Source organism: Tetrao urogallus (genome assembly GCF_951394365.1).
Source record: "Tetrao urogallus genome assembly, chromosome: 26".
In the NCBI taxonomy this organism is placed as follows: domain Eukaryota; kingdom Metazoa; phylum Chordata; class Aves; order Galliformes; family Phasianidae; genus Tetrao; species Tetrao urogallus.
In genome coordinates this window covers 945,008-969,481 of record NC_136839.1, presented here as the reverse complement: position 1 = coordinate 969,481, position 24,474 = coordinate 945,008, and the positions used below count along the sequence as shown (strand labels likewise).

The following is a 24,474-nucleotide window of genomic DNA, read 5'->3' as shown; positions in this document are numbered from 1 at the left end:
AGACATGTCATTAGCATGCAAACGTGTGCTAATGAGAAGCTTGTGATTTGAATCTAAAAGGCAGGAATGGAAGAGGGAGAGGCTGCGGGCTGTGAGGGGGCTGCTGCAGCCTTTCCAGGGATAGGTCCCATGTTGCTTTTGGCTTTTTCTCCAGGAAAGGAACATGACTGTGTCTCCAGAGCTTTTGGAACCCCAGCAGGTCCCCAGTGCAGTGTTGCTGCTGTGCACTGTGGCACTGAACGCTCAGTAATTCATCTGGCACCTGGGAAGAGGCACATTTAGCACGCTCAGAGCAGCCTCTGCTCGCTGTCCTTCCTGCCCTGTGGTGGAACAACCCCATCTGAGCAGGAAATATTCTGGTGTTTTCAGTGTTTCTGTACCGCAGCGCCTCTGTTTTACTCTGAAGGTAAAACCCTTCTCACCGCTTCCTGCCCAGATCTCTGTGCTGGCTTCAGGACAGGCGTCAGCTCTCACCTGGAAAGCTGGGGCTGAATAAGTGATGGCTTTAGGCCAAGGAGAGCCAGGGATGTCCCTGCCACCGTGGGGAGCGGGGCTGAGCATCTCCCAGGGTGAGCCTAAAGCGCTCTGAAGTTGCCGGGGCTGCTTAAGTGCAAAGTGCTGTTTGAGTGGAGAGCGGTGACGCTCTGCCACAGAGAAGGCGGCAGGCAGGCGATCTATTATTTAGCGCTCACAGATGTCTGGAACTTTTCTCAGTTTGAGATGGGCCCCTGGCTCGTGGCAGCGAAGGGCCGCGCTGGCCGTGGTTGATCTGAAGTGACAAATCCTCGGCTCCTTCTGCAGGACCGCAGGGAGCGGCTGGTGGGGACCTGACAGCCCCGGCTCCCTCCCTCCTTCCTTCTCTCCCTCCCCAAGGGCTGCAGCTCAGAAGCTGCTTGCACTCCCAGGGTTGTGATTGCAGCAGTGTGGGGCAGCTCCTGCCGTTGTCCCAGCGTGTGGTGGCTGCCTCTTCCTGTGGTTCTGGGCACGCTCCTGGGGCTTTTTCCCTCGGGCAGCTCTGACTGCAGCCTCCTGGTTTTGAGTGAGACTTGCTGTAATAAAACGGGTCAGACTCGGGTTCCAGAGGAAGCAGAGGTGCTGGGGGCAGCAGCTAATCCAGTAAAATGCAGTTGTTTGGAGACCAAAAATCTCTGAACGTGCATGTTTTGGAGAGCATGAGTTTGTCCTGGTGCAGTAGCTGTGGATCACAGTGGGGTGAAAATCTGGGGACGGCGGCCCCCCGCTTTGGCACCTTTCTCCCTGTTTGTCTCAGGCGTGTGCTCAGCTTCGTTAGCACAGCAGCCTCCTTGTGCTCTGCTGACGGAAGGGAAACGTTTTCACACAATGGCTGGCACGGCTGCCTGAAAACAGGCGTCAGCCTCGGCACCCCGACCCGCTCACGTGGTGGCCACGCACCCAGCACTGCCAGGACCAGCGCCAATGGTGGCTGATCCCTGCCATAAAGCTGAGCCGTGGGGCTGTTGGTGGCCGGTTTCTGCCTCCCTGCCGTGGGCAGAAGGGATGGGGGTCCCTGTGCTGGTGCAGGGGGCGGGGTGCAAGCCCTGAGTGAGCTCTGATGTGCTTTGTGCTGACCTAAAAGGCTGCGCGTCACAGTTCAGCCTGGTTTCTGTGACATGATGTGGGATAGCAGTGGAAAACTGTGAGACCATGGCATGGTGTTAGCCTTTTCCAGTAGGAACGGTGTAAAACAGACAGCATCCAGCTGAGCTGCTAACAGGGTTGCGTGCCTGGAGGAAAGGCATCATGCGCACGTTTCCTTTCTGTGCTTGCCTGCCTGCAGCTGACAGCACTGCTGAGAACAGGAGGGTGACACCCCCGGGCGTAAGGCTGTGGCATCGCTCCCCCAGGCTTCCCATGTTGTCTCTCCATAGGTGATGTTGTGGCTCTGCAGATGTGGCCCTGACTGACGTAGGCCCCAAGTTGCTTGGGCCAAGGATGAGCAAGCCGACAGACCTGCAGCACGACCTGGAACGGAGCCTCCCAGCCATCGCGTCCATCAGCACCTCGCTTTCCCAGAGCCAGGGCTTCTCCCCGTACTGCTACTTCTCTCCAGAGAAGAGGAAAGCCATCTCGGATGTGAGGAGGACCTTCTGTCTCTTTGTCACCTTCGATCTGCTCTTCATCTCTTTGTTGTGGATAATCGAACTGAATGTAAGTTGGGAAAAACAAAGGTGTGGAGTCTTTCCCTTCTTAAGTCGTGCTTTTGTAAACTCGGCTTCCTCTGCGCTAATTGCTGCGTTGCAGAAGTCTCAGGCCAAGTCTTTGTTTGCTCTTCCCAGCGTTCTCTGATTCGCAGTGGCTGAGCAATCAGTGTGCAGTCAGTGCTAGCTGAAGTCCAGTTCATTTCCTGTGAGCGGCCCCGCTGCGGCTGCCCGGGCTCATTAACGCCACGCATGCAGTGCTGGGTGTTGTGGTGTAATGAGATCTGTGGCTGTGGGATTGGGAGGGGGAGCCGTCGGCCAAATTTCTCTCCTGCCCTCTTAAAGAGAAGCTGCTCTCTGCCTGTGCCAAGCAGCTGCCAGCTTTGCTGAGCGCCCTGTTCTGGAAGCCTCGGAGGGCGAGGAGGGGAGCGCAGACCTTCCTCGCGCCGCCCAGCTGGCACAGGGCACAGACAAAAAGGGCTTTGAGCTTTGGACCCGGGGCGCTGCTGCTAATCTCTGCTCCTGTGAACCGAGGTGCAGCTCTGCCACAAAGGAGCCGGCGGTTTCGGTCCCCTCTGCAGAGGCTTCGTGCCAGCACAGGGCGCTGCGTTTGCTTTTTCTGTCAACAGTTGCAACCAATGAGGAAATCTCGTTTATTTACTTCAATCTCGTCAGGTCAAAGTTGTTCCCTGGGCTACGTTTATTTATTTTTTCCCCCCTCCACCGGTCCCAACTCGTTTGGCCGCGTGGGGAATGGGTTTCAGGTTACAGGTACTCCATGTCCTCGCACAGAACAGCCCGATTGGAAAGGCAAGATGATCAGATAGACCCTGCTGCTTCTGCAGGCCGCCCTCCGGTGTCTGGCCTTTGTTTATCAGCGCTGGATCCTGCGCTCACTTAGCAGCTCTTATCTCTGCCCAGCTTATCTCCCGCAGTGTCTGCACATAACAGATTGCCTCGGCCAGCAGCTCCGTCACCCCGCTCTGCCAAGAGGCTGCAGTGACCCCCACAGCCTCGTGGCAGCACGGCAGCTCTGGGGCGGCATTCCTGTGATGCCGATGGTGCCCTGGACCCCAGCCTCCTGCTCCCTCCTTGGTTCTCTCCAGAGAGAGCTTTGCTGCAAATCCCAACCTGCAGCCCTGGGGAAATGCTCTGGCAGCGCGGTCGTCAGGGTAATTCTGAGCGTAGGTCGTGCAGGTAGCCATTAATGAGTGACTAACTGGTGATATTTAGGCCCCGAGCCGAGATGCTGCATATTTAAGGCTATTAGGACGACTTATTTGCCTAGTTATGAAGAGCAATGAGTTTATATCGTGACTAATGCTTTTTTTATCAAATGGTTTCCTTTGCTGCGAGATAAGCTGAGCAAATTGGCCCTCGTTAAATGTCTGTCTCCTGCAAACTGTCATTCTGCGAGCTTGCTGCTCTCAGAGACAAAGAGGTGCCTCAGTCGGCTCTTCTCACTTGCTCATATTTAAACTGAAACACCTCCCAAAAACTGTAATTCAAAGCCTCATTCAGTTCAATTCCCCCTCTAACGTCTCCTAGCAGAGCAGTGCTGTTGGAAGAGGCTCCGTGGGTCCCTTTCAGTTCAGGATTTGCTTGGTGGCTGCTCGTTGAAGCTGGTGCCAGCCCTGCAGCCTCACATCTAAGGCAGCAGTGCAGAACTGCTCACCCCCTCCCCTCCCTGACTGTTAAGCAGCAGCCCTGACCTAGAGGGCCCACTTCCCAATGGCTGCCTCGTCTGTCCTTGGACTGGCTGACGAGAGGGTGCCAGGGCACCAGCCTGCCAAGAACTGGCCTGAGATCCACCAACTTGTTTCTCACAGATCATCAAACAGCTGTCAGCATATACCAGCTTCCAGGCCAGCTGGGCTGTGTTCAAACCAATAGCCTAAAGGTGAAGCATTTGTTCCAGTTACCTGAGCCATCCACTTCCTCATAAACAGCGATTCCAAGCTCCTGAGAACAGGATTTATGGTGTCAAAAGCATCGAGGCTGTCAAGCCCCACGTTTTTTAGGGGTGAGATAAGAGAGCTCTTTAAGATTTATCCACGCCCTCTTACAATCCTGCAGAACCCTGCTTTTGCCTCTTCAGGCTTTCCTTGTGTCTCTATGTGTTTCTGGCCTTCAGACCCCTCTCCTGCCGTGCACCAAGACAGATCTTTTGGGTGTCCAGAAGGGCTTCCTCGGGCTTTTCACCTGCCCCGTGTTTCCTCCTGTGCAGCTGAAGTCTGTCCCTGGAATCTCATGATGAAGGGATGGGCACAAAGGGGGAGGTGCTGTCCTGTAGGCTGCAGGAGACAGAGGGCTTTAGGGTGGTGATGTGCTGCCACGGGATACGCTGAGCCAAACAGCAGCTTTTCCATGTGAGGAAGCCCCACGCAGAATGCTTAATGTACTGCTGTGCTGCTGCAGCCCCGGCTGCCTTCAGTGTGAAGCAGAAATGTGCTGCTGCATCTTCCCGTGGTCCTGCGCCAGCAGAGGATCCTGCAGTGTGCATTTGTATGCTTAATGCATAACCTGACCCAGCAGCAGCCTCTGGACACTGCTTGGCCGGGTTCTTTCTGTCATTAGTTTCTTATCAGTGCACTCAATGGCTTTCTCATTTCCTGTCTCCTCTTCAGACCAAGGATGGCATTCAGAAGAACTTGAAGAATGAAATCTTCGATTACAATTTCAAGACCTCTTTCTTTGACATATTTGTGAGTATCCCAGCCTGCTGCCAGTGGGGCAATAGCTCGGAGCTCAGCCTGGCTGTGGGGCTGCTGGGGAGGGCAGCTGGGGGTCTCCCACATCCCTGCTGCTCCTGGCCCAGCTCTCGGGCAGCTCGCAGCCCCCCCTGCCGCACTGCTGACCCCTCCTGGCTCTGTAGGTGGTGAAGTCCCAGGGGGGGGCTGCGTCCTTCCAGCACCTGGCAGGGGGACAAGGACACCATCGATATCAATGGCTTTTTGTTTTGAAAGGTCTTGGCTTTCTTCCGATTTTTTGTGTTGCTGCTGGCCTACGCGGTTGTGAGGCTGCGCCACTGGTGGGTCATAGCGGTAAGAAGGGCCGTTTCTGTTTTCCTGTTTTCACTTTGAGCCTCTGCCTGGAGTTTGCCGAGATCTGAGATATGTGATTTTATTTTCCAGGTCACCACGTTGATATCCAGTGCCTTCCTGATTGTGAAGGTCATCCTCTCCGAGGTTGGTTCCCGTGGGCTCACAGGGGATTGCTTTGTGATTGCTGCTCGCTGCTGTTTGCCATTCTCTGTGAACTCCCTGTGACTTTTGCTTTTTCCCCACACAGCTTCTCACCAAAGGGGCGTTCGGATACTTGCTTCCCATCGTCTCGTTTGTCATTGCTTGGTTAGAGACTTGGTTCCTGGATTTTAAAGTCCTCACTCAGGAAGCAGAAGAGGAACGATGTAAGTGTTCTGTTTCTCTGGCAGGAGCCAGCAGAGCAAGCCACCAGGCCTGGCCTTTCTGCTGCTTTGGCAGCACCTTGGCAGAGATGGCATTTATGGAGAAGTGATCTCCAGGCTGGCTGCGACGGGAAGTGGCTGATTCAGTTCTGTTACAGTCTATGAGTCCCTTCAAGGGAAGAATATACCAGATTATGAAAAGCATCTTTTAATTGAGAAGAGAAAAACGTGCCAGATTCTCCAGTGTCTGGATACCGAAGCCAGACGTGTTGGAAACAGAGCTCACCTCCACATCAGTGAAAATGTTTTGAAACAGTGGGACAAATGCCAGGCGGGTGGTGGGACTCTCCAGATTGTGAGATCCGTCTTCAGATCTGGGCTGGAGACCTTTGGAGAGGAATGATGCAAAGATCTGCAGCGCGGGTTGCTGCGTGTGAGATTTCAGAGTCTCTAGTCACCGAGGTCAGATTAAACTGGGACTGAATCTCTGTGACCTAATGCTTCATGAATGAGTGCGTGTGGCAGGGCACCTGTCCCTTCCAAGGCTCCTTCTAGGGACTGGCTGCTCGCTCTGTGTAACGCAGCTGTAATGTAAAGCAGTGCTGTTACAGCACGAGGGCTGAGTCGTTCTCCCAGGCTTCTCTGACGAAAGAGAACTGGGAAATGGCACATAAACTGAGAAGTATTTGTCAAGTGAGGCCGGATCAGAAATGCACTGAATGACTGGAAAGCACCAGAGGATGTTTGGGTCTTGCAAGAAGGCTTTAAGATGAAAAATGATCAAGTGTTTAATGCCTCTATTGGATTAGGCTCGGGTTCCAAATTGCTTCCAGGGGAAGCTCTTATTTAATTAGATGCTTAATCGCCTTTGGATTTGACAGGCAAAAGAGCCCATTGATCTCCGTGCAGATAAAATGTCTCCAACAAAAGATGAGGCAATAGGAGCTGAAAAGCTTGTGGGCTGGCTGGTGTCAGTGCGGGCAGAGCAGCTGTGTCTGGCAGAAAGTGGCTGGGAGGCTGGAGAGGGGAGGGCTGGACGGGAGGACGGGGCCTCAGCCCCCTTGTTTAGGACTTTGCATGTGAAACCTGCTCTGCTTTGCAGGGTACCTGGCAGCCCAGGCTGCAGCTGCCCGGGGGCCCCTGCTGTACCCTGGAGCCCTTTCTGATGGGCAGTTCTACTCCCCACCGGAGTCCTTTGCAGGTAACATCCTCTGCTCCCATCCTATGTTCCTCTGGGAGCTCCTTGCCCCTGTTGCTGCCCTCTGTCTGAGCTGTGTCTCGTTAGCCCAGCTCTTGGCAGAGGCGGGCAGCAGCAAGGCCTCCAAAAAAGGGTGTTGCAGAACCTCTCCTTGCCCCACGCTGCTGCCCCGCTGCCGTGGTGCCGTGGAGGAGCAGGATCATGCTCAGCCTGGCTTTGGCTCGGTGGGAAACGAGAGCATTTTGTGGTCTTGGGGTTAAATGCTCTTAAGCTGCAATTAAAGTGCTTGTGGTTAAACGCTGCCCTCACTACGAAGGCATGGGGGTGAATCGCTGAGAGCAGGTGAGGGTCGGAGCTGGCAGAGTGCTGCTGCCTTATGCTGGCTGTGGCACCATCCCTGCTCAGCAGCCAGCAGGCATCAGCCAGAGCAGTTGTCCCAGTGTTGCTGACACCCAGAGCACGCTCAGTGCCCACAGCCTGGCTGGGAGCAGAGCAGCACCTGGCAGCAATCTCTGTGCTGGGGGAGACAGGAGCTGGGCTGTGCTGGGCTCACACCCCCTGCTAGCAGCGTTTGATCCGTTGTAAGGTCAGGGGCAGGTGTACAAATGGGCTCTTTGTTACCTGTGCTTTAATTGTGTGTTGCACCCAAGGGTCGGACAACGAGTCGGATGAGGAAGGTCCGGGAAGGAAGGCGTTGACAGCTCAGGTAAATAAAGGCAGGCAGCCCTGTCCCTCGTGTCGAGGCCCTTTGCCTGGGGATGTTTGCTGAAGTGCCCTGCCTGCCCGCATGGCTCCTGGGAGCGCTGGCATCGCGGCTGCAGCACGAGGGGTTCTCAGCGACACAGCATCAGCCAGCTTTCCCCTGCAGCCCTTCCCTGATCCTGTATCACGTGCCAGAAGGGCTCAGCCTTGACCATCCTCGCTGAATTCTAGCGAGCGGGGCGGTGCTTCACCTCCCTGAAGTCTGGCTGGGCACAGGCTTCTCTGTGCTGCTTTCCAAGTGGTTCTGCTGCTGTTCAGCTCCGGTTTTGGCACTTTCACAGAAGGAAGCTCTGTGCACCTCGCAGCCCTTTGCCTGCTGGAAACCCTTGCACTAAGGCAAGAGAGTTGCTGGTGGGCTCAGCTGGTGTGTGGATGCAAGCCAGGGCAGGAAGCGTGACTTCAGGCTCCAAAATGAGGCCTCTGTGCCCTGAATTTAAGAGATTGGTGCTGTGTGGTGATGGGAGGTAGCCCACCTCCCTCTGCCAGCCCTGGGAGCAGGGCAGCAAACCTTGCACACACATACACACACATGTTGGGCTTTCTGCAAACCCTGCTAGTGAAATGTTCCCTTCTCTCCTAGGAGAAAGAATACGTCCGACAGGGCAAAGAAGCTATGGAAGTTGTGGACCAAATCCTCGCCCAGGAGGAGAACTGGAAGTTTGAGAAAAACAATGCAAGTGTCCCCCACAGCCCAGTGCTGGGCAGCGCTGGCAAAGAGCACGGATGGCTTAGCAAAAACTGGAGGACAAACGAGGCTTTTGAAACCTCCTTGCAACATGAAAAATTAACAAGCGTTACAATTACCTGATTGAATTAGGAATCCATTCCAGCTCAGTTAAATGTAAAATCCCCCCTTATTTAATTAGACGTTTAATTGCCTTCCCGTTTGACGGGAGAGAGCCCACGGCTCCTCCCTCTCAATGGCAGGCGGGCAGGGGGGGGACAGCTCACCTCTGGGGGGGTGAGGGCTGCAGAGCATCGTGCTTTTAGGAGCACAGCAGGTCTGGGGAGGCTCTGGCTGCTTGGGCTGCAGCCAGTCGTGGAGCAGGAGCGTGTGGGGCACAGCCCAGAGCTGTGTGCAATCCCCCTCCTCAGGACAGGGCCGTTGTGGACAGAGGGATGTGTATCAGCAGCTCTGACATGCGTTTTTCCTCAAGCTACAGCAGGGTTTTCTGGGGTAGCTAAGGCTCCTTTTTTGTCTCTGTAGAGTGGTGTGAAAGTGCCTTTGTCCCCCCCCCCAAAATCAACCTTGTTTTCTACTTGTGGGCTTGCAATGCAGTTGAGGTGAGAGTCCTGCAAACTGCACTCTCATCTGGTGTTTAAAATTCCCCTGTCAAGTGATCCATTGTTTGATGCCAAACTAGCTGGGCAGATTGTTTCCTTTATCCAAAGGGGGATGGATTTAAATAGACTAATCAGAGTTTAACACAGGGCTAATGATGAAAGGTTATCATCTGTCCATCCCTAACCCCTCCAGGGAGTCTCTTCTCAGATGTAGGTAACAACAGCAGTGCTGGCAAACTAACCCCTCTCTCATACAGTGGTGTTGGTAGCTTGCTACAAAGAGAATTTGACCTTGAAACTGAGTTTGCAGGCTGGCACGGGTTGGATTCTTTTCCTCTCTCATCACTGCTGCTTCTCTGGATGTTGTTTTGTTTATGGAAATTTGTGCATGGGCATCTGAAATGGGCTCAGTGCTGTTCTGTGCTGGGGCTGCCTGGCGTGGGGGAGCAGGAGCATTTTTGGGGCCAAGAATGGCCCTAGGAAATGGTCCTGGAGTGGGCGACCTCCTGCAGGGCCCAGAGAGCATCAGGCTTCACCTTGGGTAGAAGCAGTTCTTGTTACTTTGCCAGCATAAATGAAACTTTCTTGTTTCTCGCGCAGGACTTCGGTGATGTTGTTTACACTTTTGAAATACCTTTCCATGGCAAGACCTTTATTTTAAAGGTAAGAGCCTTCCTGTTTTGCTTCCTTAGCCTGTGTGATACGTACAGAAATCGCTGCTCTGCTTGGAGCCACGGCTCGGTTTTCACGCTCTGTCCTGGCCCTGGCAGCACAGGTCAGCCTGCAGAGCACTCTTTGCTTGAGACAGATGAACTGCTCTGCACGCTGTAGGGAATCTCTCCAGGAAAACCCCTTGGCTGGCAGACAAACTCCCCGGCAAATATGCTGGGCCCCAGTCTTTGCTGGTGGAAGTGGGAGCAGGTGACTGCAAGACTCGCTTCCAACCCCAGCATCTAGGACTAATCTGACCAAGGAGGCTAATTGCAACTAATTGCCAGCAAGACCAGGGCTGAGCGTGCGTCTGCTGCTGCCTGGCATTGAGAAGAGCTGCTCGGAAGCGCGGCGCTCGCTGCCCTCGCTGGAGCAGCTTGGCTGCAAACCATGCTTTAATGAAGCATCGGTGCTGCGGTGGCTTTTCTTTGTTCCAGTGCATATGCTGCCTCGCTGGCAGAGCTGCTGGAGGAGCAGTTCTGTGTTGGTGAGGATGGTCCCGCTCTGCTGCGTTAACCGTTTGCTTCCGAAGGTCCCCAGTCCCACGGGGACGTGGAGAAATGAATGTTAGCTGTGCTGGAGTTGTGGGAATCTTTTTTGGTGGCTTTCCAAAGCAATTGCACGTGCAGCAGAGCTGCTGAGAAGGCGGGGTGAGGGCAGAGGGGCCTGAGATCGCTCTGTGTGTGTGGCCGTGGTGCAGATGGATGCTCGTCCCCCTTCCCAGCAGGCAGCAGCTCAGTGACTGCTGATCCCAGTTCTGATCCCCACGCTGCCCTTCTCCCTCTTTGGCAGCAGGAAGCAACGTTGGCTGTGCGGCCTCACCGCTGTCCTCCTGCTTCCTCCCGGTTGTTCTTTCTGATCTGCTCTGCGCTCCTTAGGAAAAATAATCACCCCCAAGCGGAGCGAGGGAGCGGCTGACTGCTCTGTCTGTCCTCAGGCTTTCCTGCAGTGCTCTGCTGAAACGGTTTACCAGGAGGTTATTCTGCAGCCCGAGAAGATGATCCTGTGGAACAGAACGGTGGCAGCTTGCCAGGTGAGCGTGCCGGACAAAGATGGCTTAATCACAGGAGCTCCTTGAAGCGGAGAGCTGCAGCTTCCCAGCCCAGCGCCGGCTGTCAGCGGTGCCCAGGCCCTACTGGAGCTGAGCTGGATCAGAATCACCGAGGCGTTAAATCTCCGCCGCTCAGCCGTACGATCCGAATGCTCTGCGGCGGCCAGCTGCGTGGCTGTGCCCATCCAAAAGCCCACGAGGTGGGCAGGGAGCTGGGCCAGTGCCTGAGCCAAGCCTGCTTCTGCTCGGCGCCGTTTGGCGCTGCCGGCGTGGCGGGGATCCGACGGGGACGCCTGTGATCCCCCCAGGAAGGAGGGGCAGCCCTGGGCCAGCAGACAAACCTGTGTGCGCTGCCACAGCTCATTTCCTGCCCCCAGATCAGCTGCTGGAGCCGCTCTGCGTGCTCCCAGCTGTGAGGGGCTGCAGTGCCCAGCTGTTGGCAGCTGCAGGCGCGGGCTGAAGAGTTTCCTTTCCTTTCTCCCAGATCCTGCAGCGGGTTGAAGACAACACGATCGTTTCGTACGACGTAGCAGCCGGGGCTGCAGGCGGCGTCGTTTCCCCCAGGTCAGTTTCTTTCACCGCTTCGTACTGAGCCTCAGAACACCTGTAAAACACAGGGAGAAGCTCCTGAGCTCAGTGAGAGCCAGCAGGGCTGGGTGACGTCCCCAAGGCAGGGAGTCCCTCGAGTCCCTTACAGACGCTCTGGCAGGAGTCTCAGAGCTCAGAATCTGTCCCGGTCGCTCCCTCTGTCTCCCTGCTAACCGTGCTGCCTGTGTTTTGGCCATATGTTGACATACCTCTGCCACAGCCTTTCCCAGCAACCCCAGGCAGGTGATCTGCTCCTTCCAAGTCTCACGCACATCTCAAAGCTGCCGTTGCCCTTTCTTTGCTCAGGGACTTTGTGAACGTGCGGCGGATCGAGAGGAGAAGAGACAGGTACATTTCCTCAGGGATGTCGACCACGCACAGCCTGAAGCCTCCGCTCTCCAAGTACGTCAGGTAAGAGGCAGATTCTATTATTTATTTATTTATTTTTTAGCTGGTATCTGACACGTGCCTTGCTTAAGCATAGGGCAGAGAGCCACTGAAATGAGAACCCTGCTGTCTTCCTGGCACCGTTTGCAGGAAGCTGATCTATTTGCGGAACCAAACCTTGCTTCCCTTGTTCTTCTCCCTTTGTTAAGGAAACGCTCTGTGCTGCTCGGGCGTTTCCCAGCCCCGCTCTGGGGAGCGGAGGTGCCGACAGTAACAGCCCAAACCCCAACCCCTCCTGCATCCTGTTTGTGTAGCAGCCAATTCCCAAACAGGGCCAGCTGCCGTTTCGGAGGGGCAGTGAGCAGCTGCCCACGTCTTTCTGTGAGCCTCTCGGATGCCTTTTGCTTCTCGTAAGCCACTCACTTACTGACTCTAAAGCCTGCAGGCACCGAGCGACGTTCCTGGGGGTGCAGTGAGCTGCGCTGGGGTGGGACAGCATCCAGAGCACCAGGGGGGTCCCGGCCTCTCCCTTTCCACAGGGCTGGTTTCACACAGCTGCTGATGGATCTCAGCAGGGCTGGTCTCATCACACGAGGTTCCTTGTTACTGCCTGTGCTGCTGCCTGGGGCCCAGCTGTGCCGCTTCACGCGCTGACTTTGTTTTTCCTAATAATCTGGTTAAAGTAATTGACATTTTAACTCGGAGACGTTATAGCTGCCTCAGTCTATTTAAGAGCTGGGGACTTCGGGGCCTAGAAAAAAAAAAAAAAAAGATCTGTTAACAAATGTATGCAGCAAAAATAGTGCATGTTCCTGAGCAGGGAAGGGAAATCTGTATTTGGGCTGCGTGTGCGAGCGCAGCTCTCGTCTGTGAGGCGCTCAGATGGTGTAGGAAGGCTGCAGAGACGCGGCGGTGCACTGAGCTCGGCCTGACCGTGGGGCCTCCCTGGGTGCTTCCCACTTGTTTGCAACCAATTCTGCAGTGCTGTGTCTCTGCAGCCTCCCAGCAAAGCAGTGCCAGCGTCGGCCAAGCCGGAGGTCTGGAGGCAGCCCCAGCGCTGCTGCTGTGGGGAAACTGCTGGGCAGATTGCATTTGTGCCCATAGTCGGCCAGGTTCCTTCCTGGATGCTCTGAGCATCTGCTGGTGCCCCGCTGGGCTGCTGTCAGGTGAGGGGCTGTGGCTGCAGGAGCCAACGTGGGGTCGGTGCAGTGCGAGCAGGGCTTTGGGGGGTGGCTCCACAGCTTTCCCAGATTGATTTGGTGCTGTTGTTTCCCCAAAGAGGTGAGAACGGACCTGGAGGATTCGTCGTTTTGAAGTGCCCCAGCAACCCCCGGGTCTGCACTTTTATCTGGATCCTAAACACGGACCTGAAGGTAAAGCACTGGCGTGTGAGCGTCGTGGCCGTGTCCCAACCCCAGCAGAGCTCATCAGTGTGCTTCTAGAGCTCTGCCTACAGCAGGACGGGGCTGAGGACCTGCCCTGTGCTTCCACCTGGGCAGTGCAGGGGCTGCTGTCCTGCTGTGAGCCTCCCCTGGGCACGGCTCTGAGCTGCTCTTGGAGGCTGCAGTAGTGGGACCTGACTTTTGCAGACAGGACCTGATCACCACCTGAAAATCTCCCTCTTTCCCCCTGAAGTTTCCCCGGTGTAGATCTGGGAAACCTTTCCTTACCTGACAGCTCTTGGTTACGGGGCTTCACCTCTGTGCGGGGACTGGGAAGAGGTGATTTCATCCAACTTTAGTTGGACATGGAAGCGTTGCCTGGCTGCGTGCTGCTCCCAGGAACCTACAGCAGGGATGAATCATTTGCTCCCAGACACCTCGGCACAAACGCAGACCCCCGCGGAGCTGCGGCCGCACGCGGAGAGCAGCGCTTCAGCCCCGCGCCGTGACCCAAATCCGGAGCTATTTGTGGAGCTGCACGCAGAGTCCTTGCTGGTGGCCGGGACAAAGGCAGCAGGCAGGGAGCCGGGGGGGAGAGGGGGGGCGCTGCCCTGTTTTCTTCCTGCGCCGAGGTTGGTGTGGAAACGGCGCTGCAGCAGCGAGCACAAAGGCTCCATTCATCGGCGCTGCGCGGCGCGGCCCCCTCCCCTCCCACGGAGCAGCTCGGCTGCCGTTCAGCATTGGGCTCTGGAAAGGCTGCATGGAAGCGATCCTCTTGGCGGCTCCTTGGCTGGGACGTGACACGGCTGCGCCCGGCCCGCTGCCCCTGGCTCTGCTCGGGCACAGGGTTGGTGCTGGAGCTGCTTCTCCTTCGTGCAAATCTCTCCTCCGCCTCCTCCTTCCCTCTGTAGTGAGCTGGGCTGGAGGGAAATCGGCTCCATTTTGCACAACCGAGCTGGGAAAGGGGAGGTCCCCGCTCTGTGCTTCCCAGGACGCGGAGTGCTCTCCTGCTGCTGCTGGAAGAAATGCCAGAGCAGCCGAGCTATTAATAATGCTTCCACCATCTTCCTGAAGGGCTCTGCTGCTGCTCACAGCCCTCGTCGGTGCTGCCTTGGTATTTCCTTTGGCCCTGACGGCGTATTTATAGCTCGTGGCTCATCCCTTCCTCCAGCGAAGGGCAGGGGTTGCACACGTGTGTGTGTGTGTTTGTGTCTGTGCTGGCACTTTGCCCCCCAGCTCAGTTTGGAGAGCTGCCCAAAATGGCCCCAGCTCCTCAGCTGGGTGCTGTCCCAGCCCCAAAAGGCCGAGGGGAAAGCCTGCTTTGGGGAAAAGCCCTGCAGTGGGGGCTGCGGGAGCCCTTCCCCACATCCACGGGGCTTTTCCTGTGCCCTGGGCAGGGGGACGTGGCCCCTTCCTCTTTCTCTGCACCTCAGCACCTGCCCCCTTCCCAGCCCGGTGCTGCTGCCTTCCCCCGCAGATCCTGGGCTGATTTTCTTAGCAGATAATGGAGCGCGGGCCGAGGCGGCGCGGGTTGAGTCGTGCAGGGCTTTTTAGGGAAATCAAAACGTGCTTCAGTTCCTCCCCCAAATCCCAGAACTCCCTGAGAGCAGCAGCTCCCCGCCGCGGTGTGCAGCCCCGTCCCCACACCTTCTGGGCACCCAGAGCGGGGGTCCTGCAGGGCCTTTCCACTCCCTCTGGGTTGCTGCGCTGCCGCCCTCACTCGTGTTCTGTTTCCTCTTCTCTCCTCGCAGGGTCGCCTGCCCCGGTACCTCATCCACCAGAGCCTGGCAGCCACCATGTTTGAGTTTGCCTTCCACCTGCGGCAGCGGGTCGGGGAGCTCTGCAGCAGGCCCTGAGCGCCGTGCTCTGCCCTGCTGGACTTGGATGTGGGCAGGCAGGAGGGGCTGCTCCTCTCCTTCCCCGCCCAACCGGAGCCCTGGAGCTGCCGTGTGGTGTGTGCCAAACCCCTGTCCTGCTCTGCCCTGCAGCTGGGATCTGCCCCATGCTTGGTCTCCCCCCCACAATGAGTCTGGGGGCTCGTTGGCACCCCCAGGCTGCTGTGCCGAGGGTGAGGGATTGGGAGGAGAAAGCCAGGCAGGGTGAGCACGCAGTTCTGTCCCCTGTCACCTGCCACTCGCACATGGGGACAAAGCACGGCTCCTGTGTGGCTCGTGGGCACCTTCCCCTGCATGGGGGGCTGCTGTGGGGACCCTCGGGGCGCTGCATGCTGTGGGATGCTCCTGAGCTCAGCGTGCAGCCCTGCAGGCTGTGGGATCAGAGCCTTCCGCCTTCCCCAAGGGCTGCGGGGGCGAGCGCAGCTTGGTGCTGCCTGCACTGCTGCCACGTTCTGCTCTGTCACGGGAAGCAGCGTGGAGCTGCCCCTGCGTGGGTGCCCACAACGGCAGCCCTGGGGGGGGGGGGAGCGCCTGTGGAACCCCCCAGGGGCTGGACCTGGGGTCTCTGCCCCTCTATCAGTGCCTGTCCTGGTGCTTCTGTTGGTACTGGGGGGCACCTCCGGCTGGCATCTGTCAAAATAAAGAGCCTTGCACTATTTGCAGCCCGCTGCTTTCCTCGTGCCCTTTGTAACTCGATCGAATAAAAGCGGGAGGAGCGCCTGCCTGGGGCGGGGGGGGGGGGGGGGGGAGGCAGGCAAAAGGAATGCGCCCAGGGCTCCTGCGGGCCCACTGGCCACGGGGGTCACCGTCCCCTGCCCTGCTGGGCCACGCAGCATCCTTCCATCCCCCACACAGGGTCTGGCTGCCTGTCCCAAAGGCCTCCAGTTGTGCCCAAGAGTCCCAGTGGCACCTCGGTTCCACGGAAGGGGCTGCAGAGCAGCGCCCCCCCCAGCCCGTCCCCAGGGCCCGGCCCTCTGAGCCGTGCCCGCTGGCACCCTGCAAGTGCCTATCTGTCCACAGCCCCCATCTGTTGGCCCTACAAATAGCCCAGCGGGGGGGGGGGGCCCTCAGCCAGCACCCCACTGCCAGCTCGCGTGGCACAGCACAGCCTGGGGAGGGGGGGGAGAACACACCAGGATGGGACCCCGGTGGTCCTACAGGGGTAAAGCTGGGTTCGGCGTGGAGCGGCGCCGGGTGGCGCAGACACCGTGCTGGTGACAGTCACCCACAGAGCCTTTGTCACCTCTTGGGTCCATCGAATTCCCGGGGGGGGGGCACATCCCATTGGGGACACGTCATGGGGCACACGGGGCCGAGCGTGGCGGGCGCACACGAGGTGACGCACATGTCCCTCAATGCCACCTCCTGCTGCTCGCCCCTTGGCACCCTGCTGTCCCCTCGGTGCCAGTGACACGTCCCAAAATAGCCTCCGTGGGGCCATAAAAGCGGGGAGGGCGGCCGCGGGGCAGCAGAAGCCACCGCTGGGAGCGCTGCGAGGATGTGGGGGCCGAGCACGGTGGGACGCAGCGGGGGGCTGCTCTGCAGTGCCCGCCTGGGCTGCCGCGTGCAGGAGGAGGACGTGGCGCGCCGAGAGTCCTTCAGTGCTGAGTGGTTGGACCTGGAGCTCAGCACCCGGCCTGAGGAGGGGTGAGCGGCACCGCTGGGGGTCTGGGAGCTCGGGGTCCCCGTAGGGAGTTGGGACTGAGGGAGATCTGATCGTGGGGGAGCTCCTGGGGGGCGCCACGGGTTCCCCGTGAGAGGATCTTTGGGGTTGCTATGGGGGTCTGCATGGGGATGGAGGAGGCCGGGTGGAGGTGTGATGTGTTGGGGTCCCTGTGGAGCTGTGGGGGTCCCCATGGGGAATTGGGGGTCTCGTGGAGTCAGGTGGCGTCTGCGCAGTGACGGGGTTGCGGGTGGGGGTCTCTGAGCTTCCCATATGGTTGTGGAGGTCCTGGGTTGGGGGGGAGGTTCCAAGGGTCTTCGTGAAGGTGAATAGAGAACGGTGGGGGTTTTGAAATATCGATGGGGAGCACGGGGATGTCAGCGGGTCCCCGTGAGGTGGGATGGGACAGAAGGGTCTCCAACGGCGCTCGGGGGTTTGGGAAGCCACGGGGGTCTCCGAGGGTTTGGGGAAACCACGGGGGTCTCCAAGAGCTCCCATGGCGCTGGGTGGGACGGGGATCTCTGCAGCCGCCCCACGAGCTCCCCGTGCGCAGGTGGTGCCGGAGGGAGGTGGACCGGCAGCGCCGCGAGTCGCTGGAGCAGCGCGGCGAGACGCGGGTGCTGACGCAGCGCTCACCGTGGGGCGTGCTGCGGGTCGGCGTCCTGGGGCAGCCCCTGGCCCAGCACCTCCTGCCTTACGCCCGCACCCTCCCGCTGCCCCTCTTCGCCCCCCCAGACCTGCGCGGATCCAAGCCGGGGCTCCGACGGACCCTCTCCCGTTCGCTCTCCCACGAAGCCCAGAGGGGCTGAAGGCAGTGGGGTGGGGGGGCTCGGGGCGCGGGATGAGATCGGGGGGCGGCGGAGGGGGGGGTCTTGAGCTCCACTGCTCACCGCAGCCCCCGAAGATGATGGAGGAAGGTGGGGGGACGTGGGGGTGGGCGCTCACCCTGCGGTGGGCGGCAGAGGCCGGTGGGGACGGGGCGCAGCCGCGGTGCGGTGTCCCGGACAGAGAGAAGGGAGCGAGGATGAAGTGTGCTGAGCCCCCCCCGGGGCAGGGGCTGGGAGACACAGCAGCGTTGTGTTGTTTTGTACAGATGTGAATTTCTTTGTATTGCAATAAAAGGCGCAGCTTGGCTCTGTTGCTCCGGCAGTAGTGGTTTGAGTGCAGGGCACCAGACCCCCCCCCCCACCCCCCCCAAGGGCCTGGATCAGCCCTAGAGCATTGGACTGTCCATGGGGCTGTGCCCCTCTGTTTGTCCCCTTCTGGCCCGAGGATGGGGACAGCAACCCTTTGGGAATTGGGGAAACTGAGGCACAGCCCATCGCTGTGGGATGCGGGTGAGCGGATGAGGGGGGTGGGGGCAGATCTCTCTTATATAACTGTGCCCCCCCCCCCGCCCTTACCAGCCCATGCCAGGGTTCTGGATGGCCCTGGTGTCAGCACCCAGATTAGCTGTTCCCCTCCTGGATGGATCCTGCTGTCCCTGGGCCACCGCCAGGCCCTGCGCCCATCCCCTTCCCATCCCCATCCATCCCCACTCGCTGCCCGTAGGGCTTCGCCACCTTCACCCCTTCCTTCTCCCAGCCCCACAAGCAGCACCGCCCCACATCCCAGGCTGCTGGGCGCAATGAGTGCACACTGGGAGCTGGAGGGGTTGTTGGGCCGGATCCTGCCAGGGGCTGAGGTCCATCACACTCAGCTCAGCAGCATTAGCTTCACAAGGCAGCGCCTGGACAGACCCCATCGCTGTCCTTATCTCACTGCCTTCGTTCTCCCAGTCCTCATTCCCACTCCCGTCCCCATCTCCGTTCCCAGCCCCATCTCTCCCAGCCCCATCCCAGCCTTACGCCGCACACAAGGGTCGGTGCAGCCCCTTTGGGGTGGCCACGCTCCCCACTGCTGACACAACCCCACGGGCCGCAGCCCCCACATGGGGAGCTGTGTGTGGGTGTGTGTGGGCCCAGCAGGGCCCGCAGGCGCTGACAATAACCTGGTTATCCACGATGGACGGCTGCAATCAGCGCCGAGCGGCCGCTGCCATAACTCACCGTGCCCCAACCCCCCCTCCCACCCCCCCCCCCCCTTCCTGGTTATCGGGGCTATAAATGGGACGCAGCGTTGGCACAGCTCAGACCCCAACCATGAGCAGCCTGGATGCCATCCGGGAGGGCTACGCACGCTTTGAGCCCCACGCCTACCTGCACAACAACTACGTGCCCCCCCGCGCCGACTTCTCCTCCGAGGAATGCGTGGTGCCCTGGAAGCTGAGATGTTTGGCCGAAACCTTCGCCAGCGGTGGGGAAACTGAGGCACGGGGTGGGGGGGCACGGAGCATCCCGCTCGGCTTTCCCATCCCGTGCCTCACAGTGGGACCCCTTCCCCCCCCACCCCCAGGTGAGATCTGCGGGCGCACGCTCATCGACGTGGGCTCGGGCCCCACCATCTATCAGCTGCTGAGCGCCTGCGATCACTTCGAGGAGATCGTGGCCACCGATTTCCTGGAGGTGAACCGGGAGGAGCTGCGGCGTTGGGTGCGGGGTGAGCCTGGAGCTTTCGACTGGAGTCCCTTCATCCAGCACGTCTGCAAGATCGAGGGGCGCGGGTAGGGCAGGAGGGGTTGGGGGGGGGGGGGTTTGGGGGGCACATGGTGCTCCTGTGGAATGCTGGCCCCAAATCCCCGTGGAGCTTCGTGCCACGTCCCTGCAGATTGCAGCCCCTTGGATTTGAGGGTTGGGGGCTGAGACCCGCTGCAGTCGTGGTCCCACAGCCCATAGCGCTGATCCCGGCAGCTGATTCCTTTGGGATCCCACCCCCCAGGTCCCTCTGAGCACTGTGCTGGTCCCCATAGGATCCCAATGCCGTGTCCCCACATCTGCCGTGCTGATCCCCAGCCTTGTGTCCCCCCTCTTGCCAGGCTGACTCCTTTGGGATTCCATCTCCACATCCCTGCAGATGCTGTGCTGATCCCTGCAGGATCTCATCCCCATAATGCTGCTGATGCTGGGCTGATCGCTATGGGATCCCATCCCTGCATCCCCCCAAGGTCCCATCCCCACACCGTGCTGATCCCTGCAGGTCCTGTCCTAACATCCCTTGCAGAAGTCAGGCTGATTGCTATGGGATCCCGTCCCCACATCCCACACTGGCTGCTGTGCTGCAGGACCCCAACCCCAAACCCCTATGGATGCCGGGCTGCTCCCTGCAGGACCCCAACCCCACACATCCCACACGGCTCCCCCTTCCCTCTTCCCCATCCCAATGCCACCCGCCGCCCCACAGGGAGCCCTGGCAGGACAAGGAGCAGCGGTTGCGGGGCCGCCTGCGGCGCATCCTCCCCATCGACGTGCACCACGCAGACCCACTGGGCGCCCCACTGCACCCCCCGGCCGATGCTCTGCTCTCCACCTTCTGCCTGGAGGCCGTCAGCCCCGACCGCGCAGCCTTCGGGCGAGCGCTGGTGAACGTGGGCTCAATGCTGCGCCCGGGGGGCCACGCGGTGCTGCTGGGGGCTCTGGGGGAGTCCTTCTACCTGGCGGGCGCCGCGCGGCTGCCCGTGGTGCCGCTGGATGAGGACGACGTCCGCGGGGCTCTGAGCGATGCTGGCTTCACCCTCCTTGATTTCCGTTCCTATCCCATGCCCCCCGCGCTGCGCACCGGCGTGGATGACGTCGATGGTGTGTTCTTTGTCCATGCACAGAAACCACTGGAAGGCTGAGCCCCCTCCCTTCCTGCTTCCCACCCTCAAAAAGGCTGCGCTTCCAAGTCTCATCATCCCATCCGTACCGCATCCCATAATAAAGCCTGAGCTGAGCACGGCACGGCCTTGGGGAGGCACGGCGGCTTGGGGGCTGTGCAGGCTGGGGGGTAAAATGGGGACGAGGGAAATGGGGGTCACTGCATCTCGAGGGAGGGGGTGCAGGGGCTTGTAAAGGGCGTGCCAAGATGGGGGGAGTGGGGACAGAAGGGTGTGGGGGCTGCAGGGTGGGCGCTGCGTGGGGTGGGCAGGGTGGTGTGGGGTGACGGGAGCGCAGCGGGGCTGGGTATGCAGCGCCCATAGAGCAGCGGTGGGGTGCAGAGCAGGATGGGGGGCACAGAGTAGAGATTGAATTCCAGCTTTATTCACAGCACAGGGCACACCCTGCTGGGGGGCTGCACCCTGCTGGGTGGGGGGCAAAGCCCCAGGGACTCCCCAAGGGCTGCACAGGGGTCACCCCCCCCACCCGAAGGCACCGCTCTGACCCCACACATTGCACTGTCCCCCCTCCGCCAAAAAGCCACCCAGCAGCAAGCAGGGCCGGGCAAGGCAGCATCCCTCCCCCTGTCCCCCAGGCACCAGCATACACAGGCACCATCACACCCCCCCAGGGGTCCCCCTGTGTGCTCGACCTCCCCCAGACCCCCACGTTTCCCCCCCCATAGCAGTGCAGCCCCAACAGCCGTTGCCACCTCGCGGCTGCCGGGATCCACAGCAGGAGAAATGGGCTCAGCGTCAGCAGCCAGGGGGGTCCACTGCCCCCAGCTTCTCCCAGAGAGGGGCTCCCGGCCCCCACACAGGACAGAGTGATAGAAAGGAAAGCACATCTCAGAAGGCAGGGGGAAGAGGGAGTCCATGGCCAGGAGGTATGGGGGAGGGGGAGGGAGGAATTTGTTTGGCACACGTCGGGGCAGGGCCCTGGGGGGGCATGCAGTGTTTCATCCCTCCCTGCTGCTCTAGTCCACTTTGGAGAGGTCCGAGTTGGCCTTCAGGAGGTAGAGGCTGTCATCCACCAGGAAGCTGTGGGGAGGGAGGAGAGGGCTGGGGGGCGCAGATTGGTCCATTGGGGGCAGGAGGTGGGGGAACAATGGGGGCCCAAAAGCCACCAGAGCCCAGTCAGACCCTGGAGCACCCCCAGCACCCAGGAGCAGAGAGGGGGCTCTGAGCAGCCCCAGTTCAAGACAGGGGACGCAGCACTCCAAGGGCAAAAGAGGAGCCCCCAAGCACCTCAATTTCAAGAGCGGAGCACTGGGCACCCCATACTGAAGGAAAGGGCCCCCAGCGCCCCGATTTCAAGCATGGCCCTCACCTGTAGAAGAGGATGTTGAGCGGCACGGTGCTGATGTGCCAGAGGGCATGGGCGTCCAGCACCCAGAAGAGAGGAGGGAAGTCGAGGAGCTCGAGCAGAGCCCCCGCCTGCAGCAGCAGCACCACCACCGCACACTTCCAGACGTGGGGCAGGCGGGGCCGGTTCCGCAGGCACCACCAGAGCCACCACAGCAGGTTGAGGAGCCCTAAGGGGGAAAAAAAAAGGGGGCAGGGGGACGGGAGCGCGATGGCCCGCATCCATTGCGTCCCCACGGTCCTCACTGTCATCTCACTGTGTCCCCACATCCTCCACCCTGCTCCCATCGTGTTCCCTCGGCCCCTACTCTGATCCCATCGTTCCTCCTGGACCCGTTGCTCCCACGTTCCCCACCCCAGCCCCGCTGCCCCAGCTCTCACCGATGGCCACGTTCGCAGCCATGTTGTAGCCGTAGTCAAAGCGGACGAGCGTCAGGTAGGAGATGTGGCAGGCGAGGAAGAGGAGGAGGAAGGCCCTGAAGACGCCGATTAAGGCCGGCCGCCGCAGCCCCATCGTCCTGTGGACAGGAGGACAGCAGTGACACAAACCCAGCCCCAGGAACAGCGTTGTCCCCAGCGCTGGGACCGCGCTCACCTGACCCAGCACAGGTACACGGAGTGCAGGACAACGGCTGAGGCGCAGAAGTAGTCGAGTTTCTGCAGGGCAGGAGTGGAGCCGGGGGCTCAGACCCCGGGGATTCGCCCAGTGCCCCCCACAAGGTGGGGATGGGGACCCTCACCTCTGTCAGCGCCGTGTCCCGCGTGTGGAAGACGGTGGACCAGAACCAGGCATTGACGGAGACCTGTGGAGAGCACAGAGTGCTGTTGTAGGCAGGGACAGATGAGGTCACCACAGCGGTGGCTTCTGCACGTCCCCAGTGCCCCGAGGGGAGGACTTACCCAGGCAAAGGCGACGCAGGTGGGGTACATGGGGGAGGTGGGGGGCACGGCAGCTTTGTAGCGCAGCAGCATCAGGAAGCTGGCCAGGCCGTTGAGGAGGGAGGCGAAGGCAGAGGCTGGCTCCTGAACAAAGAGGAACCTGGAGAAGGGCCACTGCGAGGGGACGGGGGGGGGGCGTCAGTTGGAGGGAGGGAACGCAGGGAACCCCCAACCTCCCTCCCCCCCCTTTGTGCTCACCTTGCCATGGAACTGCGGCACGCGGTGGCCGCCCTGCACGTAGAGCCGCACTGTGTGCCACATGCACTCATACTTGCAGTCATCGTGGCACGTCCAGCCTGGGGATGGGGAGCGGGGGGTCCCAGGGTGGGGCTCAGTGTGTCCCTCCTCCCTGCACCCCCTGCAGTCCCTCTCAGGACAGTGGGTGTCAGGACACCCATTTGCCACGGCCAAGAAGAAGGTTCCAGGATGGCTCTAAGTCTCCCCAGTGCAGCCCAGTACCCCCCATCGTGGCTCTGTGCCTCCCAGCACAGCCCTGCATGCTCCAATGTGGCTCAGTGTTCCCCCAGAACGGACCAGCAACCTTCCAACCTGAACCCAGCGTGGCCCAGTGCCTCCCGGTCCATCCCAGCGCTCCCAGTACGGTCCCAGTCAGGAACCAGTGACCCCCCCCAGTCCGGTCTCACCTCGGCCCAGTGCTCCCCAGTGTAGAACTAGCACAGCCCGGTCACCTCTCAGCCCACACCGATACGAGCCCACAGCTCCCAGTACATCCCAGTGCTCCCAGTTCTGCCCCGCCTCCACGTGCAGAGGAGGAGCCTGCGCGACACGTGGGCGTGGCCACCACGTGGGCGTGGCCCGGAAGCGGCGGAGTCTCCAGGCCCGTCAGCCAATGGGCGGGCAGCGGGGCGGTACCTGTGAGGCCCATGTAGAGCGGCTGCCGGGCGCGGAAGTGCCGCAGCGCCGCCCCCGAGCAGTTCCGCCGCTCGCAGCGGCCCAGGCACTCGCGGTACAGCGGCTCCCGGTCGCCCTGAGAGCCGCGGGCCGGGCCCGGCGCCGTCGCCGCTCCCAGCAACAGCAGCAGCGCGGCCCGCGCCGCCCCGCCGCTCGCCATCGCCGCCCGGCGCGGCTTCCGGCCCGCCCCGGAAGTGGGGGCGGCGCGGGGCACCACGGGATATAGCGCCCCCGCTGGCCGCGGGCATCACGGGAGGGTTGCGGTCCTCTAGAGCGGGAGGATCATGGGATATTTCGCCCCCCCCCTCCTTCGGCGCTCTCCGCAGAGGCTCACGGGATATATCCCCCCGTGGTGCCGGGGGGCGTCGGAGGCCTCGAGGGGCTCAGGCCCGGTGGGGGGGCCGGAGGGCCCCCGGGGGTCTCAGCGCAGTGCGGAGAGGAGCGGGGCGGCGGGGGGCGGAGGCCGCGAGGTCCAGGGCTGCCTCAGAACAGCGGGCCTGGCTGGGAGATGGGGGGCAGCTGCGAGACCGGCCCTGCCCCGCGGCCTCGGCCTGTACCGCCGCACCGCGCGTGGGGCCGGGGGTCGCGCCCTGCAGCGGGGCAGCCCGAGAGCTGCGGTGCTCCGGTGGAGCCGTGCCAGCAGCGGGGCCGTGCCCGGTGCTTCGCAGTGCCCGTTGTGGAGCTCCCACGTTGGGGGAACCCCAAGATGGAGCGCACGAGGGCAGCTCCACTGCACCCCCCCAATCAGGACCCCTGGTGACCGAGACAGGAAAACCCGGTGCTGCCGGGATGGGGTGACTGAGAGCAGCCGGGAGTCCCGGTACGGCGGGATCCCCGTGCCCGGTACGTCCGGCTCGGTGCTGCCTGTGTCGAAGGGGCCCCGCTGATCCCGGGATGAAGCGCCCAAAGCCGCCCGGTGGTTCCCGTGGTTCCGATGCTGCCCGGGATATTCGGGACCCGCGATGTCCGGCCTCGGTGCCGCCGGGCGGCCGCGAGCAGCCGGGAGCTCCGCCGCTGATCCCGGCACAGCGGGACGGAC

The 24,474-nt window shown here is 60.6% G+C and overlaps 4 protein-coding genes across 4 annotated transcripts; 3 read left to right on the top strand and 1 right to left on the bottom strand.

The window, feature by feature from the left end:
• Positions 1–1,953: 1,953 nt before the first annotated feature.
• STARD3 (StAR related lipid transfer domain containing 3) lies at positions 1,954–14,784 on the top strand (the record flags this gene model as incomplete). Its single annotated transcript, XM_079547013.1, has 14 exons — positions 1,954–2,169; positions 4,787–4,864; positions 5,126–5,203; positions 5,294–5,347; positions 5,451–5,568; positions 6,668–6,766; positions 7,414–7,469; positions 8,106–8,198; positions 9,410–9,472; positions 10,458–10,553; positions 11,056–11,135; positions 11,466–11,570; positions 12,826–12,919; positions 14,680–14,784. The coding sequence occupies 14 exons, from the start codon at positions 1,954–1,956 to the stop codon at positions 14,782–14,784; spliced, it is 1,335 nt and encodes a 444-aa protein (XP_079403139.1).
• Positions 14,785–16,311: 1,527 nt separating this feature from the next.
• On the top strand, positions 16,312–17,333 carry TCAP (titin-cap). The gene is made up of 2 exons (XM_079547238.1): positions 16,312–16,470; positions 17,040–17,333. The coding sequence occupies exons 1-2, from the start codon at positions 16,322–16,324 to the stop codon at positions 17,293–17,295; spliced, it is 405 nt and encodes a 134-aa protein (XP_079403364.1). The 5' UTR covers positions 16,312–16,321; the 3' UTR covers positions 17,296–17,333.
• Positions 17,334–18,627: 1,294 nt separating this feature from the next.
• Positions 18,628–20,201, top strand: PNMT (phenylethanolamine N-methyltransferase; the record flags this gene model as incomplete). The annotated part of the gene is made up of 3 exons (XM_079547055.1): positions 18,628–18,781; positions 18,881–19,088; positions 19,766–20,201. The coding sequence occupies 3 exons, from the start codon at positions 18,628–18,630 to the stop codon at positions 20,199–20,201; spliced, it is 798 nt and encodes a 265-aa protein (XP_079403181.1).
• A 995-nt stretch (positions 20,202–21,196) lies between these two features.
• Positions 21,197–23,595, bottom strand: PGAP3 (post-GPI attachment to proteins phospholipase 3; the record flags this gene model as incomplete). Its single annotated transcript, XM_079546976.1, has 8 exons — positions 21,197–21,260; positions 21,550–21,754; positions 21,966–22,102; positions 22,180–22,241; positions 22,325–22,387; positions 22,485–22,637; positions 22,722–22,819; positions 23,397–23,595. The coding sequence occupies 8 exons, from the start codon at positions 23,593–23,595 to the stop codon at positions 21,197–21,199; spliced, it is 981 nt and encodes a 326-aa protein (XP_079403102.1).
• Between the last annotated feature and the right edge of the window lie 879 nt (positions 23,596–24,474).